Source organism: Mobula birostris, chromosome 6 (assembly GCF_030028105.1).
Source record: "Mobula birostris isolate sMobBir1 chromosome 6, sMobBir1.hap1, whole genome shotgun sequence".
In the NCBI taxonomy this organism is placed as follows: domain Eukaryota; kingdom Metazoa; phylum Chordata; class Chondrichthyes; order Myliobatiformes; family Myliobatidae; genus Mobula; species Mobula birostris.
Window position 1 is genome coordinate 133156837 of NC_092375.1, and position 13564 is coordinate 133170400.

The window sequence follows — 13564 nt, forward strand, 5'->3', positions numbered from 1 at the left end:
TTCTATAATGAGGTGCCCAGAAATGAAGACAATATTCCAAGTATTTCATTGGTTAATGTAGTTGCTGAGGGGTACGAGGGAGGATTAATTTTCTTTCTGTTTTTCAGGGCCCACCAGGGCCTCGCGGACCGCCTGGTGTTCCTGGGCTCCCGGGTCGGCCTGGTGTCTTTGGTGGGAACAACACCGGGCTACCTGGACCACCTGGCATGCCCGGAATTCCAGGAGCTCATGGGAATCCCGGGACACCCGGGACAATGGTAAGTGAGCACTGTGAACCTCAATGCACCATTCTGACACAAGAATTTCGCTTTGTGTTGAAATTCCTTTAAAATACCAAAAACTCTAGTACAATAAAAAAAACCTTCATTAAATTTAGTGCCTCCAGTGTATCAGAAGAGATATGAGATGGGTGGCTCAATTGCTTCGGTTAGTTTAAGAGGCGCCTTTTCGAACAGGAGAGGTAGAAGTTTTATTATGCAGAGATACAGCATCAAATTATGCAGTTTGGCCCATTAGTAGCCATTAATGCTGCATATTAGCCAACCATTTACTCTAATCCTACATTCATCCCATTTTTTAAAAACGTTTTCCCCCACATTCCCATCAGCTCCATCCATCCAGGACGTCCTCTCTTCTCACTGCTGCTATCAGGAGCCTTGGGTCCCACACCACTACGTTCAGCAGGTTATAACCCTTCAACCACCAGGTTCCTGAACCAGTGCAGAGAGCTTCTCTCACCTCCTCTCTGAAGTGAATCTACAGTTTATTGTTAACGTTCAAAGACCCTACAACTCATATTCTCAGTGATAGTTAGTTAGTTATATTTTATTTGCACATTGGCTGTTTGTTAGTCTTTGTTTGTGTGCAGTTTTCCATTGATTCCATTGTGCTTCTTTGTTCTACTGTGAATGCCTGCAAGGAAATGAATCACGAGGTAGTATATGGTGACTTTGACAATAAGTTTACATTGAATGTTGACGTTTGAAGCCAGGTCTCTGGCATTGTGAGGCAGTTTCTCATTCCAGAGCATGGGTCCCGGGTAGGTGAAGGAAGCCGGTGGACCTCGGAGTGAAGGAAACCGGGGTGGTTAAGGGGAGCAGGGGGCAGAACAGGGACACAGAGGGTTTCAGAACTAAAGAAAGTAACAGAGAGTGGGAAGGACCAGAAAGACAATGGGGGAGGGGGGGAATGGTTAGCCAAATGGAGAGGCAGTGAGCAGATTGCTGGGTGAAGTTCAGTAGAGGAGGTTTAAATGAGTTTGTAGAGACCAGAGGCTGGAGACAGCAGGGAAATAATACCTTTAGAAATAGCAGGGACTAAGATTTAAAATGGTGGTGTCCTTGGCCAGACACATCTGCTGATGTTTCCTTCTCCCATGGCAGAGGTGAACCTTCCAGTTCATTGTAAAATACCTTGCACATTTTCGCACAGGATGGTCACATCTGAGGGCTGTTCCCTCCAACACTCCTGCCACCACACAGCTTGTTAAAGCAAGTGGCACCTTGCCCGATGCTGGGCGGTGAAACACCATTTCTAGGTGATCTGGTTACCATGGAATTCACAGAGGGGGTCCTGCCACCCTGATGGTGGAGCCTGCAGTCTTTGTTTCGGGTGCCACGTTCTGTCGGAAAAGCCCAGTTGGGCAGGCTTTGGCCGACACCTAGCTAGACATCTGCAACGGCTCTGGTGTGGCCCACACTGTCTGTGCACCAATCAGCAATGGGCTTTCACACTGCCTTTGGAAGCTGAGATCCCAGTACAAGGTCCCAACTCGGGGATATGTCCGGGACACTAAGCACACTTCCCACTTCAATGCGATTGCTCCACCGCCTTCCACCCCTTCCCAATCAATCCTTGCCCTTAACCCTGTGACCAACACTGACCTCTTGCCTGAATGTACCCTAATCCTCTTCACCACACAAGGTCCAGTACATCCCCTGGCTGTTCAATAGCATTCCATAAGACATAGGAGCAGAAATAGACCATTCAGCCCATCGAGTCTGCTCCACCATTCCATCATGGCTGATCCTGGATCCCATTCAACCCCACACACCTGCTTTCTCGCCATATCCTTTGATGCCCTGACCGATCAGGAAAAGATCAACTTCCGCCTTAAATATACCCACAGATTTGACGTCCACCACAGTCTGTGGCAAAGTATTCCACAGATTCACTGTTCTCTGGCTAAAAAATTTCCTCCTTGCCTCTGTTCTAAAGAGTCACCTCTCAATTTTGAGGCTGTGCCCTTTAGTTCTGGATACCCCCACCACAGGAAACATCCTCTCCACATGCACCCTATCTAGTCCTTCCAACATTTGGTAGGTTTCAATGAGATCCCCCCCACAATCTTCTAAATTCCAGTGACTACAGGCCCAAACACTCCTCATATGTTAACTCTTTCATCCCTGGAATAATCTTCGTGAACCTGCTCTGGACTCTCTTAAATGACAACACATCCTTTCTGAGTTATGGGACCCAAAACTGTTGACAATACTCCAAATGCGGACTGACTAGTGTCTTATAAAGGCTCAGCATTATCTCCTTGTTTTTATATTCTATTCCCTTTGATATAAATGCCAACATTGCATTTGCTTTCCTTACCACAGACTCAACCTGTAAATTAACCTTCTAGGAGTCTTGCATAAGGACTCCTAAGTCCCCCTGCACCTTTGATCTTTGAACTTTCTCCCCATTTAGATAATAGTCCGCACTATAGTTGTGTTTACCAAAATGCATTATCATACATTTCCCAAAACTCTATTCTATCTGCCACATTTTGCTCATTCTTCCAATTTACCTAAGTCCTGCTGCAATCGCATTGCTTCCTCAGCACTACCTACCCATCCACCTATCTTCGTATCATCTGCAAACTTTGCCACAAAGCCATCAATTCCATTAGCTAAACCATTGACAAACAATGTGAAAATTAGCGGCCCCAATACTGACCCCTGAGGAACACCAGTAGTCACCGGCAGTCAACCAGAAAAGGCTCCTTTTATTCCCACATGCTGCCTCCTGCCTGTCAGCCATTCCTCTATCCATGTCAGTATCTTTCCTGTAATGCCACTGGATTTTATCTTGTTAAGCAGCCTCATATGTGGCACCTTATCAAAACCTCTGAAAATCCAAGTGAATGACATCCACTGCCTCTCTCTTGTCCACCCTGCTGGTTACTTCCTCGAAGAACTTTACAGAAACTGTGCTGACTTTGACTTATTTCATCATTAGTCTCCAAGTACCTCGAAATCTCATCCTTAATAATAGACTCCAACACTTTCCCAACCACTGAGGTTAGGCTAACCGGCCTATAATTTCCTTTCCTTTTGCCTTCCTCCCTTCTTATACAGTGGAGTGACATTTGCAATTTTCCAGTCCTCCAGGACCATGCCAGAATCAAATGATTCTTGAAAGATCATGACCAATGCATCTTTTATCTTTTCAGCAACCTTTCTCAGGACTCTGGGATGTAGTCCATCTGGCCCAGGTGACTTATCCACCTTAAGATCTTTACCTGTTACTTTTTGTTTGTAATAGCAATGGCATTCCTCCTGATCCCTGACATTCAAGGACCTTGGCACACTGCTCATGTCTTCCACAGTGAAGACAGATGCAAAGTACCCATTAACTATATCTGCTATTTCTTTGTCCCCCATGACTATCTCACCAGCATTATTTTCCAGTGGCCCAATATCAACTCTCACCTGCCTTTTACTCTTTATATAACTGAAAAAAATTCGTCATCTTAGTGCTCCAATCCTACTGAGTTTACAAGCTACTCTTAAGCATGAGGTACCAAATAGACAGCTTTCCATAGTAATTTCTATGTCACCCTGACCTCTTTCAGGGCCCCCCTGGTCTTCCAGGAAGAGATGGTGCGCCAGGCCTACCGGGTGAGAAGGGAGTACCGGTAAGCTTCTCGGGGAATTAAGCGGCTGAACTTATCTTTGGGTTTTGATGGTCTTTCTGCTTACAAAATGTGCCTTTTACTTCCAGGGTGAGCCTGGTGATTTGGGTCTTCCAGGAGCTCAAGGTGCCCAGGTAAGGCCTGTATTGGCTTGATGCTTTCTCATTGGATGTTTTAGTGCTTGGGCGTCATTGGGGAGGGGGGTCCATATTTCCCTGGAGCAGCGTGACCTTGCTCGGCCATTTCAGAGTCACATGTGTGTCAGGCAGGTTGAGGATTTATTGTTTCACTCCCATCTGAGGTAACACCTCGGGGTCTCGCATCTTCAGCCAAGCAGGCGGTTGAGACATGGACTCAGATCAGTGGTGCACCCCCTCAGCGCAGTACCTCCAGGCCAGTCACTGAGATCTCAACCTACAGTCCCGTCGAGATAAAAGGAGCGATTCTTCCCACTGGGCTGAGGCTTTTGAAGGGAAATCTGAAATGGCACCAGAACTGAAACTCTAAACCTGAGGCAGGTTGTGTTGGTGATAACCACTCAATATTTCACCCTCTTATTCCTTTCCTACTATTGCAGGGTCCGCCTGGCAGTGTTGGGCCGCCAGGTCAGCCTGGTTTAGCTGGGTTGCCTGGACCGATCGGACCTCGAGGACCCCCAGGACCTCCCGGACCACCCGTTCCCTTCTTCTCCGCTGGATTTGTAAGTTCTTGGGTGCCAAAGTAAACGTGGGTTCTGTCTGTCAGGGGCTCTGCGCGGCAAACCGAGGCAATTCAGTTCCAAGGGTGCCACAGTGGCGCAGCAGGTAGAGCTGCTGCCTCATAGCTCCAGCAGTCCGGGTTCGATCCTGACCTCCGGCGCTGACTGCATGTTCCCCCTTTGAGCCTGTGTGCTTCCTCCATGTGCTCCCACTTCCCAAAGACACATGGGTTGGCAGGTTAATTGCCTACTGTAAATTGCTCTGTGGGAAATAGAATCGTATTATTGTAGGTAGGTGAACAATGGACTCATTGGGCCAAAGGGCCTGCTTCTGTACTGTGGAGACTCACTGACCATTGAGAATTGATGAAGCATTTACAAAAACTTGACTTTTTAAATATCATTTCTTAAGTTGAAGACTTCAAAGGCAAATTCTTTATGTATATTTAAGACAAAGGTCAACAGATTCTTGATTGGTCAGGGTATGAAGGTACATAGTGAGAAGGCAGGAGATTGGGTCTGAGAGGAAAATTGGATTGGCCATGATGAAATGACAGAACAGAGTTGATGGGCCAAATGGCCTGACTCTGCTCCTATACCTTTCTTATGATCTAAAGCTACCACGCCCCTGATCTCAGCGTAAAGTTGTTGGTGAGCTTCCCACACATGGGGACGTAACAGACTGTACTCTGAGGGTACTTCTGGAATGCTGCTAGTCCCAGCGTGGTGCTGCACACAATGAGGGGACAGTGAGACGTCTCCAAAAACCTTCGGGCAAATGATTCCTCCCATCTCCGAAAGTACCCACTGCAGGGTCAATGCAGATGTCCACCATTTTCTGCCTATCACCTCAATGTACATATGTATGGTACCATCTGCAAGCTGAAGTTTTTCACTCTACCTCTGTACACGTAGCAATCGTAAACCAGTTACCAATAATACAGTTGGCCAACAGATGCCATAAAGATCATTCTGGCACATTCAATGCCAAAAACAACCTTGAATATATGCAGAATGTACGTCTCTCTGTCTCTCTGTCTCTCTGTCTCTCTGTCGGTCTCTCTGTCTCTCTGTCTCTCTTTCTTTCTTTCTTTCTTTCTTTCTCTCTCTTACTCACAATGCACACACACACACACACACACATACTCATGAACACAAACATGCACCCATACACACGTAGGAGTGATGTTATTTCCTCTGGGTTGCTGTTTCATCGGATGTTACCGTGTGGGTGTATAGGTTGGCCTAGAGGTTGCATCACGATGACCAAAACCAAGATGTAATAACAGGTTGCTTAACTGGGGTTCTGTGGCAATTGTGGTGACTTTCTCTGAAAGAAACCGGAAGCCACACAGAAGATCTGGTGGTGGGAGAGAGAGTGCGGAGGGAGATACAAAACGAAGGGAGGAATGGGCAATGAAAGCAATGTGTTCTTGATGGCAAGTGAGGCAAGATAGATGCATCTCTCCCCATTGTCGGCCAGATAACCGGATGCCCTTGTCTTGTCTAATTTGTAAACAAACTATTTTAAGCCAGGCTGAGGAAGAGGGAAATGAATCTAATGATTCCATGATACCTAATAGCTCAGGGCCCCCTCATAAACTCCTCAAAATGAGTCACTACTGACTCTTTACTTATTTAGAGATACAGCAAGATAACAGGTCCTCCTGGCCCAAGGAGCCTGCCCTGCCCAATTACAGTCATGTGACTAATTAACGTACTAACCTGTACATCTTTGGACTGTGGGAGCAAACCGGAGCATCCAGGGCAGAACATGCAAACTCCTTACAGACAGCAGCGGGATTGAACCCGTGTCGCACTAACCGCTACCTACTGTGCCGGCCATAAAACTAGAAACGTTGCAAAGAGCACTCCCACAAATGACAGGGCGATCAACCTCAGGCCGTGTGTCAGGTGAGTGGCAAAAGGTGGCTGGGTGGGACAGCGCTCTCATTGTTTGAATAAGCTGGAAGCTGGGCATTTCTGACACCCAGCTGAGGGGCAGGGGGTGTTAGACTTCACATCTTAACTAAGGGGCAGAAGCTCGTTCAGTCAGTGAGTTTAGTAATGAGCGCTGTCTGTCTACTGTGTGTGTTGTCTGAGTGTTGTGTGAGCATTGTGGCTGTTGGTAATGCGTGGTGTGTGTGTACAATTTGTGTGTTGCTTGCCTGCTGTGGCAGAAGATCTTGAAGGGTTGTACCCCTATCGGGTTATGATGGGCTCTGATGCAGAAGATAACGACGGGTCATATGTCTATCTGCAGGATGACGCAGAAGGATCCGGTTTCCCAGTAATTCCAGGTGTACCAGGGAATCGAGGGTTGGAAGGAATTCAGGTAACAGTAAAAGACTATAATAAAATCCCTACAGTCCAAACCATATTAATCATAACTTTTCCCCAGCTACCTTGCCTCTCCTGTGACGTGAGCCACCAGGGTCCCCACACTTCTGCCACTCGAGCTGAAACATTACTGGCTCCAGCGGAAAAAGGACTTGTGTTCCACTGTGTCAGGATGTCCTCAGAGCACACGGCAATGCAGCTGGAAGAGACATTGCCTCCGGGCACCAGTGACCCCAGTTCAATCCTGACCCCTGGCTCTGTCCATGAGGAGTTTGCCTGTTCTCAATATGCCCACACATGTTTCCACCCACACCCTAAAACCTGAGGGCCTCTCTCAATTGCCTTTGGTGTGTGGGTGAGTGGGGTTCGGGGAGTAAAAAAATAAGGTTAATATAGTATCCGTGCATGGTGGTTAGAACAGATTTAATGGTCTGAATGGCTTGTTTCCATGCTTTAGGATTCTGATGCATCCTTCTGAAACCATCTCAGTTGGAAGGCTGTGAGAGGAGCAGTCAATATCACTGAGATGGAGGTAGATCATCAGTTTCCGCCATGTCGCCTTTAGCCAAGATCGGGAACTTTGGGAACTCCCCGTCAGTTCTCAGCTAGAGGCAGAGACCGAACAAACATGGGTTGATCTAATATTGAAGCTCCCCTCTCCAGATAAAAACAGGTTATCATCAGTGTTCCAATTGCAGAGCAGGACCTGAACTACCGCACTCTGAGTCAGAGGCCAGCATGGTAGACATTGAGTCACAGCCTGTGGCTTTCCATTTCAGTGTTCCTCTCATCCTGTTCTTTTTCCATTAGTTAACCCTGAAGTCACTAATCTCTGCATCCTGACCAGCTTGCATTAATTAAGACCCAAATCCTCTGCAAAACAACCATTTCTCTGGTGGCTATCACTAGCACACAGCCAACTGCACTGAATTCATCAGTTGCTTCACGTCCCATTCGAGCTACAAGCCGTCACGGCCTTTATATCTCAAATTCCAACCTCGCTCTACAATCTCTTCCAGACTAGTAAATTACAGCCTTTAATAAAACAGGACAGAAATAGCCACTTTGGGCAACTTTTGCTTTTAACAATGAATAACTTTTAAATACTTTGTAACACTGTGTTTGATTTTCTTCTCCCAAAGGGAATCCCGGGAATGCCTGGAGTTCCTGGAGAAAAGGTGAGAGGTCACTTCTGCAGCCAAAGGAGCAGGTGGAAGGGCTTTCTTTCTGGGAGTTTAATGTTGTTGGATCCTGATGCTTTGCGATCCAAAGGTTCTTTGGAGTCAAGTATGATGTGTAAAACTTGTTGCTTACGATCTTTTCAAGCGTTCCAAGAGCTGAAAACAAACAAGGAAGAGTAGCCAAGAGAGCAAAGGGAAGATGAAGGAAAAGCAGTCAAGGTTATTTAATACTCGGGCCAGAGATTAAACAAAAACTCCAGTAATAACAATTAACCTATAAAATAGCCAAATGTACGTGATGTGACACCTGCTCATGAAAACTAAGAAACTTCTAGAAAAATACAGAAGCAACTGTACCGTCACTGGAAAATTCACTGAACAATTACATGTATATAGGTGATTACATAAACATGCAAACAAGCGTCGTAAAGTTAAACCCCGGGAAAATAGCAATTCTGTACCCTAATCCAACACTTCCCCTCCAAGGATTGATGTGTGTTTGCCCATTGGAGTGAGTTGCTCTCAACATTAGCAGTGAGAAGAGGGCGTGACCCTGATGGTGGGACCCTTGATGGTGGGTGCCACCTTCTCGAGGCAGTGGCTCGCGTAGGTGCTCTCAATGTTGGGCTGGCGGTGGATTCAGCGTGAACCCAGTTGTGGTTTTTAATACCAGCGGAAAAGGGACTGAGGGAGGCAGCACCTTCCAATTTCCACAAGCTGAAGCACCTGCTTTGGTGAGTATAATGCAAGCTCAGCAGCTAAAGAGTTAAACTTGTCCTAACACTGCTAACTTGCAAGTGTGGCAAACATCGGACCTTCCCTGGCCAAGACTGTTACGCATCGAGATATACCTGGTTGAGAAGCAGAGTGGGTAGGGTCGGCCATGATTGAATTGAAATGTGGAAGAGTCTGTCAGGGTTGGTGCTTCCTGTTTTGCTGATGGTTTGCTTACTCTTTCCCTCATAGGGCGTGCCTGGACCCAAAGGAGAACAGGTGAGTCCTAACCGTCACTAGACCGGCAGTAGTTGCCCTCCTGTGTTGCTTTACTGTCCATAAGCAAGAATTGCCATTGAGCAGAAAGCTGCAGTGGGCTGTGACCAAGCAAAGGACACTGATGCGATGGTGGTATCAATCAAGCCGTTCTAATAAATCCACCAGATCCTCCAGTGCCTCTTCCTCAACCACGTTCTTTGGTGGCAAGGTTGAGGCAGTGACTGCTACTGGGTCTCTTACCATCTGGCAGATGGCTTATCCCCAGTTTACTGATCACCATTTATTTAACTGTACTGTACATGGCTAAGCCCTGTCTCCTGCTACTGACCTTCAAACGCGTCACTCCTGACGAAGCCATGTCACTAACAGAGGCCAGGGTGACTGTCTTGATGCAGGAAGCTGCAGCCAGGCAAAGCAATTATCTGTGTGTTTGCTTTGCATACAAATTTGAGAAACCGTAATATAAAATTAAAACAAAAATCACAAAATGTTGGAAAGACTCAGCAGGCCAGGCAGCATCTGTGGAGAGGAAAACAAAGTTTCAAATCCAGAACCAAAACAAGAAGGGGAGAAGGTTGGGGGAGGGTGAGCTAGGGAAGAAGGTTTGGTAAAAGGGATAAGGTGAGATCAGATGGATTCATGGTAGATGCCAGTATATGTCTGTGTACTGTGTTGGAAATGGTGAGGCTGTAAAACCTGTTCCACAGGAGAGGCCAGAATATGCAAAGAGAATAGGAAATAATGACCCAACAGATATTTTCTTAATGTTCAGGGACTGAAAATTGCAGAGAGGTGAAAGGGTTAGGGTGCAGACAATAGGTTAATGTTAAAGGCCAACCTTTTAATTAGCCTTTACCTTTCTGGGGAGTTGGAACACGCAAGAGTGATGTTTCACTGGGATACAATTTAGGCCAGGCCTTGGTTAGAGTACTGCACTCAAGTTCAGGAAGGAGACACTGCTCTTGCAAGGCATATGGTGCAAATTCATCCGGAAAATGGTCTGTGAAGGATTACTCCATGGAGACTGGTTACATGAATTTGCACTCTAGGGAATTCAGATATCTGATAAGGTTTAAAATGGATGAAATCAGATCCACAAAGAGAAATACTGGTGTCTTGTGAGGGAATACTAACGAGAAAGAGTACTCTTAAAAATAGAGCTTATCTAGTTTAGAACATAGAACATTACAGCATAGTACGGGTACTTCAGAACACATTGTGGTGTTAAGCCTTTTAACCTATTCTAAGATCAATCTACCCCTTCCTTTCTACCTAACCCCCAATTTTTCTAAAATCCATGCGCCTATCTAAGAGTTTCTTAATGCCCTAATGGATCTCCATCTACGTGAAGAATATTCCCCGCACCCACCACTCTCTGTTTAAAGCATTCACCTCTGGTAACTCTCCTATACATTCCTCCAATGAGCTTAAAATGATGCCCCCTTGTATTAGCCATTTCTGTCCTGGGGAAAAAACCTCTGGCTATCTGCATGATCTATGTCTCTCATTAACTTGTACACCTCCATCAAGTCACCTCTTATCCTCCTTTGCCCCAAAGGGAAAAGTCCTAGCTGTTTAACCTGTCCTCATAAGGCATGGTCTCTAATCCAGGCAGCATCCTGGTAGATCTCTGCACCCTCTCGAAAACCTCCACATCCTTTTTATAATGAGATAACCAGAACTGGGATGCAATTATTTTTTCCCTCAAACTTTCTTAAGAATCTCAATGGCCATGTGGGTCATTTGATCTTTATCTAATAGATCTTTGAAGTTATAGGGATAAAAGAAGAGGTAAAGATGATAGAAACACACATCGGCCAGGCTCTAATCCAAGGATTTCCAACCTGGGGTCCATGAACCCCTTGCTTAATGGTATTGGTTCATGGCATAAGTAAGTTTGGGAACACTGCTCCAATCAATGGCACAACAGGCTCAAAGGATCAAAAGGCCTGTTTGCGTGCTGTGAACCATTTCTGCATTGGATACTGGCACAGTAATTTTGTTGCTAGATTAGTTTTCTAGAGAACCAGACCATTCATCTGGCAATGTGGGTTTGAGTTCTGACAGTTTAGTTTTGAACCTGATGGAAGTGAAACACAAGTAATTAAATGAATCCAGAATAAAAACTTATTGGTCTCAGTGATAATCCTCATGAGGTTTCTGCATTATTTTCTCAAAATGCCCTTTAGGGAAGCAAATCCGCCATCTTCACCCTGTGCAGGTTGCATGAGACTTCAGGTCCAAGCGATAAACGATGAACTGGTTTTCTCAGTTCAGAGGCAATTAGGTATGGGCAGTAAATGTCAACACTGAGTCTGCATCAGTGAGCAAACAAACAAATGTTATACAGAGCTTTAGTGTCTGAGCGATAGATACAGGTAAGAAAGTTCACCACAGTGGCTGATTTTAAGTAGTCTTTCCTGATGGCAAAGAGACAGATATATATATATAGCATGTAAACAGTCCTATTGAATTCCTGCCAAAAGTCAATCACCCATTTACACTAATCCTATTTTATTCTCCTCACATTCCACTAATTCCCCACGGATTCAACCATTCACCAGTTTAGAGTGGCTAATTAACCCACCAGCCCTCACACCTTTGGGATATCTGGTGTACATAAGAGAATTAGTAAGAATCTATTTTTTCCAGGGTGGGGTATGGAGAACTAGAGGACACAGGTTAAGGTGAGAGGGGAGAAATTTAAAAGAAATCTGAGGGGTAGGTTTTCCACACAAAATGCGGTGGATATCTGGAATCAGCTGCCAAAGACGGATATTAGGATAGGAAAGCCATTGAGGGACATGGGCCTAATATGAGCAAATGGGTTTAATATAGGAAGGCATCACAGTCAGAATGGATGAGGTGCACCGAAAAGGCCCAATTCTATGCTGTACAGTGCAATGATTCTATGGAAATGGTGCACCCAGGCAGAACACACGAACTCCTCGCAGACACCACCGGAAAGCAGGATTGAACTGGGATTTCTATAGACACCACCGGAAAGCAGGATTGAACTGGGATCTCTATAGACACCACCGGAAAGCAGGATTGAACTGGGATCTCTATAGACACCACCGGAAAGCAGGATTGAACTGGGATCTCTATAGACACCACCGGAAAGCAGGATTGAACTGGGATCTCTATAGACACCACCGGAAAGCAGGATTGAACTGGGATCTCTATAGACACCACCGGAAAGCAGGATTGAACTGGGATCTCTATAGACACCACCGGAAAGCAGGATTGAACTGGGATCTCTATAGACACCACCGGAAAGCAGGATTGAACTGGGATCTCTATGGCGCTGTGGTGCAACAGCTCTACTGGCCATGCCACTAGCCTCCATAAATCTTTATATTAACCTTTATTAACATAACACGGTATTAACTCCTTTAGATTTTAACTCTGACGGCAGAGGTAAAGTTAGTTTCAGGGGAGGTTTGCATTTGAGTGTTTGTTCTAAAACTCAGCGACGTTATAAATGGTGTTTATTCACTCTCATTACCACAAGGTTGAAGTAGGAAAACAATAATAGTTCATAACCAGTATGAGACTATACACACATTCACACACCATTTTAATTAAAAGCTTTGCAAAGCAAGCAGGAAATCCACCTACAGTTTCCCTTAAATATTGAGATGCGGGGAAAATGATAAACCTTATAATCAAAAGGGATTGGAATAGCATTGTATTTTTTCAGCTGAGCTGTTAACTAGGTGGAGAGAGAGTAAGACCTTCTCAGTGTTATGGTGCTTCAAACCAAGCCACAGCCAATTAAGTACCATTCAAGTATTCCCTCTTGTTTGAGGCAAGAAGCATGACAGATAGATTATCTGCTGTGAGATCCCACAAGCAGGAATCTGATAAAGGCCATTTTTAGCTAGCTGATTAATATTAGCAGACATACTGTGTAGAATTCCACTGATTTCCTTCAGGATAGTAACGCCAAGAGTTTTTTTTCTGTCTAAAGTCTCATCCACAAGGTGAAACTTCCAGTGGTGTAGCATACACCTGGTATAGCATTAAGGTTTGTTTGGTTTCACTGCTCAATCTCTGGTGTGGGACTTGAGCCCACAATGTTCCGACTCGGTGATAACATTTTTAACCAATTGGGCACGAGTAGGTGACACTGAATACGGTGAACTTTGTGACTTACCCTTGTTAACAGCAGTCTAAATTCACAGTTTAAATTACCTTTTGTTTTCCCCAGGGAATTCCAGGGGCGCAGGGATATCCAGGAGGAACTGGCCTGCAAGGATTTCCAGGTCCTCAGGTGAGTAAGTAGTACTGAAAACAATCACAGAACCATCTGAATCCTTCTCAACGGCCAGTGATCCCAGTGGAAGACACAGGAAATATAAACCAGCAATCCCATGGTCAATGACCAAGGTCAGCAGGCCCCATGGACGAAGGCTGGTAACCTTACCTGGTCATCGAGACTCCCCC

At 45.5% G+C, this 13564-nt stretch overlaps 1 protein-coding gene across 4 annotated transcripts in view; it reads left to right on the forward strand.

Moving 5' to 3' along the window:
* The window catches only part of LOC140199377 (collagen alpha-1(XVIII) chain-like), a 295614-nt gene that overhangs the window by 237599 nt on the left and 44451 nt on the right, over positions 1–13564 (forward strand). For all 4 annotated transcript variants that reach the window (XM_072261365.1, XM_072261366.1, XM_072261363.1 and 1 more), the window contains 8 exons: positions 108–257; positions 3845–3907; positions 3994–4038; positions 4482–4604; positions 6865–6936; positions 8084–8119; positions 9089–9115; positions 13329–13391. In XM_072261365.1, the coding sequence (XP_072117466.1) occupies positions 108–257; positions 3845–3907; positions 3994–4038; positions 4482–4604; positions 6865–6936; positions 8084–8119; positions 9089–9115; positions 13329–13391 (579 nt within the window). The remainder of the gene's footprint in view (positions 1–107; positions 258–3844; positions 3908–3993; positions 4039–4481; positions 4605–6864; positions 6937–8083; positions 8120–9088; positions 9116–13328; positions 13392–13564) is intronic.